Here is a 15,150-nt window from a genome sequence, read left to right as displayed (position 1 = left end):
ATAGCACACAATCATAGTGCACGCCACCTCAAAATCATTTTCTCTTCTTCTTCTTTCCTCCTACAAACTTTCCCATCAAATCTGATTCATTCATATGATAAAATTAAAGCAATTCAATTAAACTAATTCATGCAAAAATTAATTAAACTAATTCATGCAAAAATTAAACAAATGGTAACTCACACTACCATTTTTAGCATTAAAAAAATGGAGGCTTAAAAAATTTCTGGATGCATGGAGGGAATAGTTGATACCACATAAACTATTTTCTCATTTCCCTTATTGTAATATCTCTCACATTAAAAAAATAAACAAGGAAGACATCTATCCACTATTGGACCAATTCATAACAATGTAATAGGTATATTGCAATTATCTGTTTCTATATCTTTTCACTGGACTTGGAGAGGATGTGGCTTCCATAAAGACAGGGCCCATATTTTTTCCAGCTTCATTGTACGTTTATTACCTACAGGTTGAAAAGTACTCAGTAACGGAAATCTCTTTAGCATTCATTAAGGCTTTTATGTTAAAATGTGATTTATCATTAATGCAGCAGCATCATGCATTTGATAGATGGCAGTATATATACGTGCGTGTAATAATACTTGTTCAGCCATAACAATACTTAGTACACATGTAGTTTTTTCTGTTTGGCCCCCAGCTCTTGTAATAATTCTGCTGTCCCACTGGGATCTGAATACCAAAAGTTTGGATCCAGTCTCATCATAGGCTGTTGAAGCATGCGGGAGGTTTAGAAATTAGGAAGTTTGCTGGCTCTTCTACATGGTTACCTTAATCACCTGTAGGAACTTAAAAACAAATAAACACTCCAAAGACCACTGCAGATGTGTGTGAGCATCACTAGGATTGAATTAGAGACTAAAGATCCTGAACCGAATCAGCATTCTTTCCATATTGCCAAATGAATCCCTCATTAGACAGTGGAGAAATATTTATTTGTTAATTTGATAATTTCTTATATCACCAGAATAGGACATAAGGTAACTCTCTAATGAGAACCTAGCTAGAAAAACAAACGTTAACACGATTATTATGAAAGGTCTCACCTGAAATAGCTGAGATGTTAACATAATAGAAAATGTTGAGAGTCAAGAGCACATTCCATACTACTTTTCTTAGATTCTTAGGTTTCTAGATGCAGAAATTGTGTCTGAATTCTTGACTTCGATGTGGTATTGCATAGTGGGCAACTGCGGGCTTGATTGCCAGTGTGTGGTGAGTCTCTCGATTTTCTCCCATTCTTATGAAATGTGTGTGATACTTTTCAGTATACTTCTGCTCTGACCTATGACGCCGTCCAAGTGATGACTGAAGCTTTCCGCAACCTACGGAAACAGAGGATTGAAATTTCCCGAAGGGGGAACGCGGGAGACTGTCTGGCAAACCCAGCAGTCCCCTGGGGACAAGGTGTAGAAATAGAAAGGGCCCTCAAACAGGTCAGTCTCTCAAAATGATTGTTAATGTCACTTAACAGTAGTCATTATTTTTTTTCTGCTGAATTAGTCATCTTTGTTTTATTCCCTATGTTTAATATAAAGGGACTATTATTTCCTAACTACACAAAAGGCGTTTGAAGAGTGAAAATAAATCTTATAAATGTAGTTTTCTTGACTTGACTTCAGTGAGAGTAATCTGTACAGTTTGTATCTTGGGTTGAAGTCAATTTATAACTGTGCCCCTTTCCCATTTCCTCGTTAGGTTCAGGTTGAAGGTCTCTCAGGAAATATAAAGTTTGATCAGAATGGAAAAAGAATAAACTATACGATTAACATCATGGAGCTCAAAACTAATGGGCCTCGAAAGGTAAATGATTTAAAGAGTTTTGTCTGTGTGAGGAAATGAGTTAGCTAACCCATCATTTCATCTTCCGAAGAGTCCTGGAGATGTGTGTTCATAGAGATAGAGTTTAACAACTTCCAGAAACATATATTTTGAATATTTTTCTAAATTATATCTATTCATTTCTGGTAAGTAACAGTGAAATGTAATCTTTAAATGACCGTAAATAGAACTGTTATACTCTTTTTTTAGACCAAGTTCCAAAAAGAGTTGAATGAGAACAAAAAGAACCATTTCTGAAAGTTTATAGTTTAGAAGATAAAACGTAGCTGGTGTAAATATGCATGTAACTGTTCAATTCAACATCTTTCTTTTAACTGTTAGGGCTAAAATGCCATTGTTTGGATTTTATTTATGTTTGTATATGATCACTCCCAAACAGATTTCTCTTGGAGAATATGAAAAGTGAATGTGAATAGACAAGCTATTTTTAAGAAACTTTTTTGTTTGTTTCTTTTTATAGTCCCTTTCAATTCTATTAGATTCACATATATAAAAGACACATCTGTGTTTAGAAGAAGCCTAGTTAAGGTGGGGTGTAATTTCAGATTCAGACATGAATTTGAAAATAATTAAGGGCTTTGCTAATAGAAAGGTCATTTACGCATGAGTCTACCTTCTGTAACCTTTTTCAGATTGGATACTGGAGTGAAGTAGACAAAATGGTTGTTACCCTTACCGAGCTCCCTTCTGGAAATGATACCTCTGGGCTTGAGAATAAGACTGTCGTTGTGACTACAATTCTGGTAATTAGCTACATATGCCTTTGTTTTACTTTATTTTTTTCATATGAAAAGTATCTGCCAACTAGAATTGTTGTGTATGTCTTAGGACAGTAACTAATATGTTGCTGCTTCTGCAATGAAATGCAAAGCAAATCTTATTTACTCTGTCAAAAGGACTACACAAGCACTAGCTAAAGCATCCAAAATATCCCTTGCCCTCTTCAACACTGAAATTTAGCTTCACAGATGATTCATAACCTGTGCACACACAGGTGAACAACTGGAGAAAGTCTGGAAGAGTGTTCGTCGTATTTCCTCAGGTGTTTCACTTTTCCATTCCCATATAACTCTGGGTGCATTCTATTTTAACATTTGTTACATGGTTTAATAATGTTCTCAACATATTTTTCTTCATAACGAAGATGAACTCTTTAAAGACAAGATGATCTCCCTTGTTGCTAACCCTAAGTCTCACTAGTTGTCACAAAGCTGGTGCTAAATAAACGTGTATTGAATGAATAATTGAACTGGATCTTGAGCATCTAGGCTGTGGATAGATGGAAGGGAGACCCGGATCATCATGACAAGCTATTGGTGAAATGAAACAGAGTAAATGAAGTCCACTAATAGCACATAACTTTGTGACAAAACAATTTTACTTTGTTTTACTAAGCGGTGATGTAGTAAATTTGTGGAATTCATTATCCTAACAATATTGAGAAGAAAATATAGATAGGTTAATAAGAGATTTGGATAAAAACACTGGTTGGCACTTGGAAATATCTTAATAAGTGTACACTAAACATTTGAGGAGTTTTGCCTTAACCATGCCATTGAGAGGAACTGTCTCACGAAGCCGCAAATATGCTTGGTGCTACTGTCCAGTGGAGACTATTGAGCTGGGTTGAATCATTTTTTCATGCTTCCTCTTTCTTAGGTTTACAGGAGGAAGCTACTCTCTAGCTATCCTTGTAGCATCATTATAGGATTCTTTATCTCATAGATGAAGTGAGACCTGTAGAATCCGTACATCACCATGGCAGTGATTCTTTCAATCTGCATGTCACCGGCCATGAACCTGATTTCCACATGAACTTTATCCTTGAAGCAACAGTGACACAGGGTTTTGGGTGAATGCTGATTCTTGAGCTCGATGTAGCCTTAACCTAGAATAAGAGTGTAGTGGATCCAGAGTTGAATAAAACAGATGTTGAGCAGTGTTATTCCTCTCTAAGCCCCAAGAATTACAAATATGACAAGGGGACATGCCAACAGTTTGTGCTTTCGAGTCTCTTATTTCATTTGGTATGGCTAGGTATGAGCTATATTAATGAAACATAATGATAGATATTTGAGGACCTTTTTTCAGAAGCATCATGCTTTAATATTGTTCACCATCTACATTCTACAATGTCTCTGGCTAACAAGTAATAATTAAGCCAGAATAGTTGATTCAATGAGAGTAAATAATTAACACGGCAATTTTCATCAACTGAAACACTGTCTTTCCATATAGGAATCTCCATATGTTATGATGAAGAAAAATCATGAAATGCTTGAAGGCAATGAGCGCTATGAGGGTTACTGTGTAGACTTGGCTGCAGAAATCGCCAAACATTGTGGGTTCAAGTACAAGCTGACAATTGTTGGGGATGGCAAGTATGGGGCCAGGGATGCAGACACGAAAATTTGGAATGGGATGGTTGGAGAACTTGTATATGGGGTAAGTATAGCTCTTCTCATAGATAAAGTCATTCAGTTTGAACTCTTGTTGACAGAATGCCTCCCTCCCTGCAAAGTACCTATGTCTGAGGTTGTTGGTTTCCCACATTTCTCTAGGAATACTGTCTTATTTCCTTGTGAACATTTGAAGATTAAGGATGAAGTCAGAAGCAAACATGCAGGTTAAGGGAGACATTAAATCTGTCTTGAAGCATATGGACCATATGCAATGGCATAGAGGCAGTGTAGAGATATAATTATCATAATCAAGCCAGATGAGTGTACTATATATTTATAAAAAAGACAGAGATTTGGAGAACAAATTGCTTTTTTGTTTATCCTTTACTGGAACTCTACCAGGGAAATAATTATTGCCATTTCCCTGATTTCTTTTCTTTCCCTTTTGATCCAATAATGTAACCATGATTCCTTTCTGACCATGACACCAAGTACTGTTACTTTCCTTTGTTTCCCTTACAGAAAGCTGATATTGCAATTGCTCCATTAACTATAACCCTTGTGAGAGAAGAGGTGATTGACTTCTCAAAGCCCTTTATGAGCCTCGGGATATCTATCATGATCAAGAAGCCTCAGAAGTCCAAACCAGGAGTGTTTTCATTTCTTGATCCTTTAGCCTATGAGATCTGGATGTGCATTGTTTTTGCCTACATTGGGGTCAGTGTAGTTTTATTCCTGGTCAGCAGATTTAGCCCCTACGAGTGGCACACTGAGGAGTTTGAAGATGGAAGAGAAACACAAAGTAGTGAATCAACTAATGAATTTGGGATTTTTAATAGTCTCTGGTTTTCCTTGGGTGCCTTTATGCAGCAAGGATGCGATATTTCGCCAAGGTTGGTTACTCACCTGCTTCAACTTTGTGCATTTTAGGTCTCAAGTGGATATTCATGGTGTTTATGAATTCACTCTAAAGAAGTAACCAGCTGCCGATTACCTGTCCAAGCAGTTTAAGACTCTTAAGGACAGACTCTTACCATCGGCGTAAGCCTGTGAAATATTTGAGCAATGTTCTTCGAATATTGGTCATATATTTTCCTGGTGAAATTGTACACACCATGGAGAGGCTATAAAATGCATAAGGTTCCTATCATTCCATGCCTTCTTGGAGGGGTACCGTGTTTTTGCTGCATATTCTCATTTTACAGTTATCTGTGTGTTGATCCACAGACCTGTATATGGGAAAATGGGCAACATTACTTATTAACTACAAAAGCAATAACGTGTACAAAACTTCATTGGCACACATCCCATCTCTTTTATTTTCCCATTATTTGCTCATGGAAATGGTATCGGAGGGATATTTTAAAAGTTGGGTCTTTTTTTTAAATTAGATTGCTAGATTAAAGGAATATATGATAATATGTTGTCCAAATATCTAGAAATACATAGCTGGGTAATAATGATGGCTGACTGATTACAGAAGCTTGTGCCGTATTGAATAGTAATTCACACACACACACACACACGATTGAATAAATTCATACACCTCTATTCTCATTATGATATGTTAATTCCTTCACTAGAATGCCTAAATATAATGAATATATCACAAAACACATATTGCCTTTGTTCATATTACATACATAAATAAGAATGATAGTCATGTCTGGCTCTTCAGAGGAATAAGTCATACTTTTTCTTGGGGATTGCTTTCACATTTAAAGCTTAAATGATTATTAATCTACAGGCACATTTTAATTTGGGCTCTGTTACCCTCCTTTTATTCTAGGGGATACCTTAATAATCAGCAAAGGGGATGACTTTTCTAATACTATTTCATTATATTGTTAGTTGTAGAGCACTTTGGGAATAATAAGTGATTAATTTCAAAAACTATATAAGAAGCTCAAAAATTTGTATCTCTTGCAATCTTTTTGGTATACTCCATCCAGTGAGATAAAGGAAATATATCATGTATGCAGAAATTATGAATGGCTTACTTCTCTGATAGTAGCGAGTATTTTTATTAATTTTTACTATTTTTATTAATTTTATGAATTATATGGATCTAAACAATCTTACTTCCATCAGACTCCCTGTGGTTCCTCTATGGAACTGCACTGAATTAGATATATGCCAATGGTATTTGCATGGCTTTTGGATGGCATATATATAATTTTAATATATAACATATACTAACATGCTAATTATTATATGTAATATTACATATAAAATTATGATGCCCTCTGAAAAAATATATAAGATTCATAGTTTTACCTCTATGTTTATTTTATCTGATTTAAGTTAAAGATAGAAAGAGAAGTTTCTAATATTGAGGAAGGAAGATACTAACCATATTGGGATCTCAGAGAATATTCCAGTCCATAAATAATAATGAAATGATTCATCTTTGGTAAGAAGGCTACTGAAGTATAATGTTACCCTAGTCCTGAGATGTAAGGCAATTATCCTAGGGTGACATAAACTGTCTGCCTTTTGAATAAGTAGGAAGAAGGGTATGCAGGTTCTTTATCAAGTAGGATATATTGACCTGGGTTCCCACAAAGAGACCCTCGGGTTTGGTTGCCCTGCTCCTCATGCATATCATGGCTCTGAGGGATGTTTTGACGTCTAGAGCTTCTCAAGGAGCAGAAAACATCTTTACACATAGAGGCTGGAGCACAGGCACATTTAATAATCCGTGTTATCCCAGGGTCCGCCATGACATATAGATAACTTCTAATTTTCAGCAGGCCTGTTTCCTAAAATATGGCCTTTTCCCTGTGCTTTTAACTTTATTCATGAGTCATGACTCACTACAATTTCACATGTAATAATTTTTATTTCCTGGTAGGATAAATAGATTTCAGAGAGCATAGTTTTTGCTTGTTCTCAATTGATTTTTTTTGTTACCGCAGAATATACATGACCAAAATTCTCTTTATTAAAACATTTTAAACATGCATTTCTTTCACTTTATATTATGCATGCCTTAAAAATTGAACACACTACGTAATATTGGCAAATTTAATGATTTTTTTTAATGAGGCAAACTATCTTTTTTAGAGTGCAATGATGGTCACTCCAGTTTAGAAGACACTAGGACAGCTTAGTATCTAAAAACAATAATAATAATAATGCATGAAATGCACAGATCACTTTAGAGATGCTCTTTAAATATTTCAAAAGATATTTATCATGTCTTTCCCAGTAAAATATGATATGGAACTATATTATTAATATTAATAGGACAAATTTAAATTTTAATCTTGAATGATTTATTGAATTGAATTGATCATTGGCCTGAAAGTAAGTTTAGAATGTGCAACTATAGTTTTCTGAAGACTAGAACCACAAGCATTATGAAAGCAAAATACTGTAAAGTTGACTTTTATTCTCCTGCTTGGTTCTCTTTTTCCCCCAATATCTGTAAAGGATTCAAATGAATGAAAAAAATAGCCTTCTTAAAATAATTATTTCATAGAGATTAAAAAGAAGTGCTAGAATATGTCCATTTATTTGCTCCTTTAGTGCAGATGCTGAGAGGTGAAAGTTTTGTTTTCAGTTAGAGAAACCATTTTGTCTGCCACTGTAAAACATGACATTGTATTTGCAGCTCTGCACAAAACTTCTCAGGAACTCTTCTAGAAGCATCAATCAATCCTTTGAAAACATTTACAAGTAAATAATACATGGCTCAAGAATTTTCTGTTTCGAATGATGCATAAGTCTAATAAACTTTTTGAGATATCTTGTACAACTTTAAATAAATTGGCATAGTTAATCTCATCAAATCTGATTTAAGCACTGGAGTAGAGGAACAAATCATGTCTTTAACTTGTATTTACTTTACAACTGGAACAGAAGGAATTATAAAAATGATTCTCAAATATATTGCAAATTAACATGCCATGTATAATGTCAAAAGCAATTACCATGTAATCAGTTCTTGTTTTAAGGGAGCTGAGCAGGTACTGATCTGCCCTCTTAAATATGGGGTTCATGTCTTATAATGATGCCTTCCATGGTGATGGAATAAATAGTGAACATTTTGAGAGTGGCTGAGTCTACATAAGGGATTTCCCAAATTTAAAATGTATTTAATACCCTTTTCAGAATGTAGGTGAGAATTGTTTAAATTTTTCCATTTTATCATATTTATTTGATTCTTTGCATCTCTTGGAGACTGTGATAAAGACTCTTAATTATATTCTTTTTGTTTTTCATTGCATTCACTCTCTCTTTTTCACTTTTCGTTTAGCAACAGATATTTTTATCTACAAAATCTTTACTTTTAAATTAGCTTCTCCCCTTTTTCTTGACTTTTTGAGTAGTTTATTCTACAAATATTACCTAATAATTTGATATAGTATTTGTGTTTTTTCAAAAGCTATCTTTCTTACTGTTAATTGGCAGGAGATTAATTTAAGCCATAAGTTGCCAAATTTTGTGATTTAAATTTTTCAAAATGTTGCCTCTTCGCTGTAGCAAGTCTAGTTGTTAGATATAGGAGAGTTATTAACAAAAAAGAAAAACTTATTATATTGGTTTGTTAATATTACTCAAATGCATTTATATGTAGAATCCCACCCAACCTTTCAAAATAATACAGTATATATATATATATATTTCTATATCTACATATCTATATTTATCTACCTAGGGTTTAAAGTAAATTATTGGAAATCTATTAAGCTTTTGAAAAGTATTTTATGTAAGAATATATGGTCATGGAAATATCGTTATTTTATTATATTTCAAGCATTTTTTTGGCAAACTTTTAAATGTCTAATTTGTTTTCTTTGAGTTTTCTTTTTTTCTTAAGCAGGAGCACAAAGGAACAGGGTTGTAGCAGTCCTTGCCTGAAGCATCAGATTTTTGTTCATTAAGAATTATATTTTGTGTCATCCCTTTGTTTGTATTATCATCTTTTTCCATCTTCTATCCTGTACTGTATCTGAAACCCATGTTTTTGCATACACAAAAGCCTACTAAAATTTTGGACCTTTTTTGAGGGTTTTGGAACTTCATTGGCTGAACTAAAGGGAGGGTTTCTTCAGTGTTTAAAGCTACAGCTATGGTGCATACTCTTATTTTTAATGTTTGGTTTTATCTGTCGATATTGTTCTGAGTTTTACTGGCAACCTTAGATTTTCTTGTTTATGTTTACATGTGTCACAAATGGATAAAGTAGAATGAGCGTTGGATAAATGATCTGCACATTTCTTAAAATTGTTTCATTATGAGATTTCATACCGTAAACAATTTGGGCATTATAACTATGAAAGAGTCTCAGGAATCTGAAGTTTTGGCCTCTGAGTATCTCATCAAATCTAGCTAATCTGTACTCCTTGCCCAGAATGTTTAATAATTTCCAGTTTCATTAACTAGTATTTGTATTGAAAAGTATAAAGTTAAATATTCCCATGTAAGTCAATATTTGCATAATACTGCTAACTTGTTTTTTATTAGGTCATTCATTTCACTTTACAAATCCATTTCATACTTGTTATTAGATCCCTCTCTGGGCGCATTGTTGGAGGTGTGTGGTGGTTCTTTACCCTGATCATAATCTCCTCCTACACGGCTAACTTAGCTGCCTTCCTGACTGTAGAGAGGATGGTGTCTCCCATCGAAAGTGCTGAGGATCTTTCTAAGCAAACAGAAATTGCTTATGGAACATTAGACTCTGGCTCCACTAAAGAGTTTTTCAGGGTAAGAGATTCTGCTTTGTAACTTCCGATTTTGTTCTTAAGATTTCACCTATTTTAACCTTATCCCCTCTTGCCCCCTCCTATAGTCTATACAAAGATGTCATGTGAAAGTAACCTCCATCTCTGTCTCTAACTCTACATCTGTTCTTGACCTTGCTCTATTCCCCTCCTTTTCATATCCCTATCCCTAGCTGTATTTCTATTTATTTTCTGTTTCCTAATTCCTTAGGAGAAAAACACAATGCTGCAATAAAATCTTAGTTTTATAAAAATTGATTGTCCTTTTGGAACAAAATTGAAGTAAGGTACAGTTAAGTTTAAATTATTATTTTTAAAACAAAAGGGTGTTATTTTTGTTTTAAATAAATATGACTGCCATCTATCTTACTAGTTTACAGTTGAAAACTTGCTTTCAAATCAGTTAGGTTAGCTCTATGTCAGGAAACAGATTATGTTCACCTGTGAAAATTCTGAATTTTCTGTCAAACCCTCCAAGAAAAGACTAACAAAGGGTTTTTAAAATTGGTAGCATAATTATAATTTCTATTAAATGTATTCTAGTTTTTTAAAAATATTGTTGCTTATGGTCTCTGTTTATAGGACAAGCCCGATGGACTGACGTTAGTATAATTTTCTTTCATTATACTATTATCTCCATATAAAAACTCATTTGATTAAAATGTTTAAATACAGCTGATAAACTTAGGTATTAAGACAATATATATGACATATGATGAACTCTGATAATCCACAAATATCTTTGAATGTGTCTGAGTTTGTTTGAGTGAGATCTAGGCCAATTTACTCCAGAATTAGGATGAGGACTTCAAATTTCAGTTGCAGTAGTAGATTATAATTTGAAGACCATCTCATACTACATTGCCTCTGGTGTCTTTTCCAAATAACTTCAGTTGGGCTGAAGATATTATGGGAGGTAAAATAGTAGGGGGCAGATCACAGCTGATAACAGAGGATAACCTGGACATGTGTGGTCTGCAGGACCTTGATGCTTCCATCACGCTGCGATTTAGGTGCAGAAGTGTGGTCGATCTGTCCACAGCTACTTTGACTTTAATGCAATTCTACATATGAATGTTATAATATAGATTTGCTACTAACAACAATGTATTGTCCCTTCTGAATGTGTGTGTGGTATGTGTATAAATACTCTTAATGTAACATAGGGCTCTAGCTTGGTCAGAGCAATGAATCTATTAAAATAAATTAGAACATTGCATGGTTCTTAATTAGAAGTGTATTTTTGAAGCATTTTTTGTTATTTGTGTCCCAATAGGGTTTGCTTTTATTTCATCTATCTATTTCGTTAGTATTCCTCCCTCTTGATGTAAATGAGATCTGTGAGTGTGGCAGGAACCTGATATAGTACGGTTTATTTAGTGCTACTTGTGTTGACTAAAATAATCTTAATTGTTTCCAGACGCTCTTCCTGGTAACTATACATCTGTTGAGTGTCACTGTCATTAGCTTGTCTGGACAACAGTAGTACCCATTACTCTCAACTACTGCACATTCATGTCCCCAGAGCTTTCCAGGGTACCTCAGCTCAGTCAATCATAGAAACACCATAATCACGTGGTGCTGTAATCACCAAGATGCCAAGATTTCATGGTCAGGACACTCACATTCCCCAGGAGACAAGATGAGAAGGCTAGATGACTCTGGGCAAAGATTGCTGCTACTTCTGTGTTTCAATGCACTAACCCCATGGAGACCCTGGTTCCAATGTGCAGTCTATTTATTTATATATATATATATATATATAAATTTATGTATATGTATACACATACTTGCCAACATAATTTGTGGTGTGCCATTTACCTTTAGAAGATTGTGGAGCTTACCTTCCCTAGAGTAATAGAGAAGTTATGTTGAGTATTTAGGCAAACAGATAACTTTTATTACTATAGATTCCCCAAACAGTTGCTTACACATGATCTCTTTGAATCTCTCTATATTTCTGTCTGATAGTCAGGGCTATGATCTTTGTTTGCATGCTATGCATTATTAAACTGAAGCTCAGGTAAATTTAGGGATTTGACCAAATTCAGGCAGCTAATAAATGTTCTGAGCTTTTACTCCTAAAGGGTTCTTTCCATTCAGTTTTTCCTTGCAAAGAAAGGCCTCTGGATTTATTTCACTGCTCTCCTGCTTTGTTTTGGTCACTTCCCTATTTGCTTATGTAATGTTAGAGAATTATAGGTCTGAACATTCCTTCGAAAGGAGCTGTTGAATCCATTTTGGCTAGGTCTCAGTGCCTGTAGCTTTGTAGTCAGCTTCTCCTTATCTAGAGAAGGAAGGGTAAGGGCTCAAAAGAACTTAAAAGCCACACTATTTTTTCTGTTTGTACCAGTAAAGGGAAGCTAGCATAACAGCACACATCGCCCAGGTGAATAGGAGCTTGCCATGTTAATTCCTCCATTGAAATATGTGACATGTTTGTGATTTGGGAAATTATATACACGAAAGTTTTGTTTCTTGAAGTTGCATTAAATAAAAAGATGCTGCTATGGGGCCGGACCTGTGGCGCAGCGGTTAAGTTTGCACGTTCTGCTTCTGGGCAGCCCAGGGTTCGCCAGTTCAGATCCTGGGTGTGGACATGGCACTGCTTGGCAAAAGCCATGCTGTGGTAGGCATCCCACGTATAAAGTAGAGGAAGATGGGCATGGATGTTAGCTCAGGGCCAGCCTTCCTCAGTAAAAAGAGGAGGATTGACTGTAGTTAGCTCAGGGCTAATCTTCATCGAAACAAAAAAAAAGATGCTAAATCTTGAGTAATTTTGATAACTGTATTAACGTTTGACAATTGGATACCATAATGATAATAGTGAGGGCAACATTATTTTTGCTTTTGACTCCCAAAAATGTTTGCTATGATGCTGTGGCTTTTCAGCTGTATCCATCCTGTCTCATACCTTTCCACGTTGAGTTTATTGCGTTAATATATGGAGGTTAAATAAGATGCCCTTTTGAAAAAAAGATTCTCTTTATACAGTGTTATTTAAAATATATTCAATAAGATGAAGCTGATTCATAGACACTACAAAAGTAAAATGTAATTATTTTCATTAACATTTTTCCAATAAATTCTAGGGTATACTACAATCTGCCTGTTAGCTATAGTCTGGTTGAATTTCTAAGCTCTAGTGGAAAGTATTGTAAAGTAAATTCTCCTTGCTTCTATCCTTAAAATTAATATTCACCACACGTTTTGGGTCATCCTCTCTCTCAACTATCCTTTAGCTCTAGGCACGTTTGGGGTTCCTGTAAGGTGGATTCAGGACAGGATGAGAGCTGGTAAATTGATTATCGTGATGCCTCGTTTGCCAGGAAAGGCCATATAGATGGAGTAGGCTGAAGCCAGACTGAAGACATGTATTGTATTCTTTGTTCTCTGGCCATCTGTTATGCTTACTTTCAGACCCGAGTTAGCTAATTACCTCTGGGAAAAAAACAACTTTTACCATTTATACAATTTACTAATATTTGAAGTCCTAAAAGTTGTCCTGTGTTCCCTAATATAGCCTAATTTGGCTTTATTGATAGCTTTTTCTGTCTTAGGTTGTTTATGACTAGAGATTTTATTATTTGTATTGCTTTAAATTTTCTACAATCACAGAGTTTATCAAGCCAACTTTCTGTTTTTATCACACAAGAACTTTGGATTTAGTCATTGGAGAAATTGATTTGAGAAGTTAGGTCATTGTCTAAATTTTGAAGATATAGAACTAGCTAAAGAATGAAAAATAACTCGTTTAAGACCATTTAGAGATTAAATAGCCAGTTTTAAAACAATTCAGAATTCTGAACCTCTAGTCTTTTGTCTTAATATCAACTAGTATTTCCTAAAAGTGTATCTTTATTGAGATAAAAACACCTTATATCAAATTATAAGATGAATGTTTCATCTGGTTTATAGGGGTCCGTCTGTTTTGTCCTGAGGTCACGCAATTGCTCAATTTAAATCTAAAGTATTTTCAGATTTCAGGTAAATAATCGAATAATCGACTGTGTTATATCACTATTGCTTTAGTGAAGTTGGTGAGTATGCTTTAGTTTTAGAATTCCAGCTTAAGCTATAAATTTTCTAACTTAAAATGTTGATATTCCTTCAGTGATAATCAGTAAAACAAACATGAACGAAATATTTACTTTGTTCTGCTAGAGAGAAACAGTAAATGGAGGACAGTCTTGTAGCCACCAAGAGGTGTGAGGAAAAAGACCCTGCATATCCATTTTCCAGGGTTTTCTGCTTATGGAACCCATGTATATCCTTGTACACAGTGAATGATAGAGTCTGACTCATATTGGAGCTGCTGATCATCCCTAATTATAGCGCCACTGTAGCATACCTATAATTAAGAAAGAATTAGGCTTTCAATTATAAACCACTATTTTTAGACTCACATTTTGATAATTTATTTTCTCAGTAAAAGAGGACAGATGAATCTGACAAGAAAATTATTTTAAAGGATCTATATACATTACATTCCTACAGAAACTTAGATTTGGGGGATAGGAAATGGCTTTATATATAAACCTATCATTGGCTTGTCAATCCATGAAATGCAATTTTTAACTTGCAAATAGGAAATACTTCTTCCTGCCTGTCCTAAATCCCCCACACTGCAGTCTGTTTATTTCTTCTGGTTCTCTTCTCTGGAAGAGAAGAGAGGATGAGGGACAGAGCGTATCTTATGAACAAGTGGTCTGCTTCAATTATGCTGACGTTGGAAGGAAGAGATCCTAAAACATTGTCAAAATAAAGGTATTCCCCTTCTTATTTAATGAAGTTAATTATTCCATTCTCAGAAGATAAATTTAGTCTGATAATAATCCATGAAACTATACTGTTGTGACCCAGCATTGTAGACTTTCCGCAGAGCTCACAAATAGTATAGATAAATAGTATTAAGGCAAATGTTCCTTACCTGAGTGAAAGGACTAGTTTGAAATTTTCCTTTTATATACAGTCATGCACTACATAACAACATTTCTATCAATGATGGACTGCACATACAATGGTCCTTAAAATTAGTACCATATAGCCTAGGTGTACAGGAGGCTATACTATCTAGGTTTGTGTAAAGTACACTCTATGATGTTCGCAAAATGATGAAATGGCGTAAAGACGAATTTCTCAGGATGAAT

At 34.7% G+C, this 15,150-nt stretch overlaps 1 protein-coding gene across 8 annotated transcripts in view; it reads left to right on the top strand.

Moving 5' to 3' along the window:
* Positions 1-15,150, top strand: part of GRIA2 (glutamate ionotropic receptor AMPA type subunit 2) — a 143,736-nt gene that overhangs the window by 109,922 nt on the left and 18,664 nt on the right. For all 8 annotated transcript variants that reach the window (XR_011430172.1, XM_023626768.2, XM_023626774.2 and 5 more), the window contains 6 exon segments: positions 1,293-1,460; positions 1,723-1,827; positions 2,499-2,609; positions 4,105-4,311; positions 4,791-5,161; positions 9,785-9,983. Coding sequence is in view for 7 of the 8 variants with exons in the window: in XM_023626768.2 (XP_023482536.1) it covers positions 1,293-1,460; positions 1,723-1,827; positions 2,499-2,609; positions 4,105-4,311; positions 4,791-5,161; positions 9,785-9,983 (1,161 nt within the window). In the remaining variant the exon portion in view is untranslated.

Source organism: Equus caballus, chromosome 2, assembly GCF_041296265.1.
Source record: "Equus caballus isolate H_3958 breed thoroughbred chromosome 2, TB-T2T, whole genome shotgun sequence".
NCBI lineage: Eukaryota > Metazoa > Chordata > Mammalia > Perissodactyla > Equidae > Equus > Equus caballus.
Note: the sequence above shows the minus strand (reverse complement) of the source record. Positions and strands in the feature narration are given on the sequence as shown.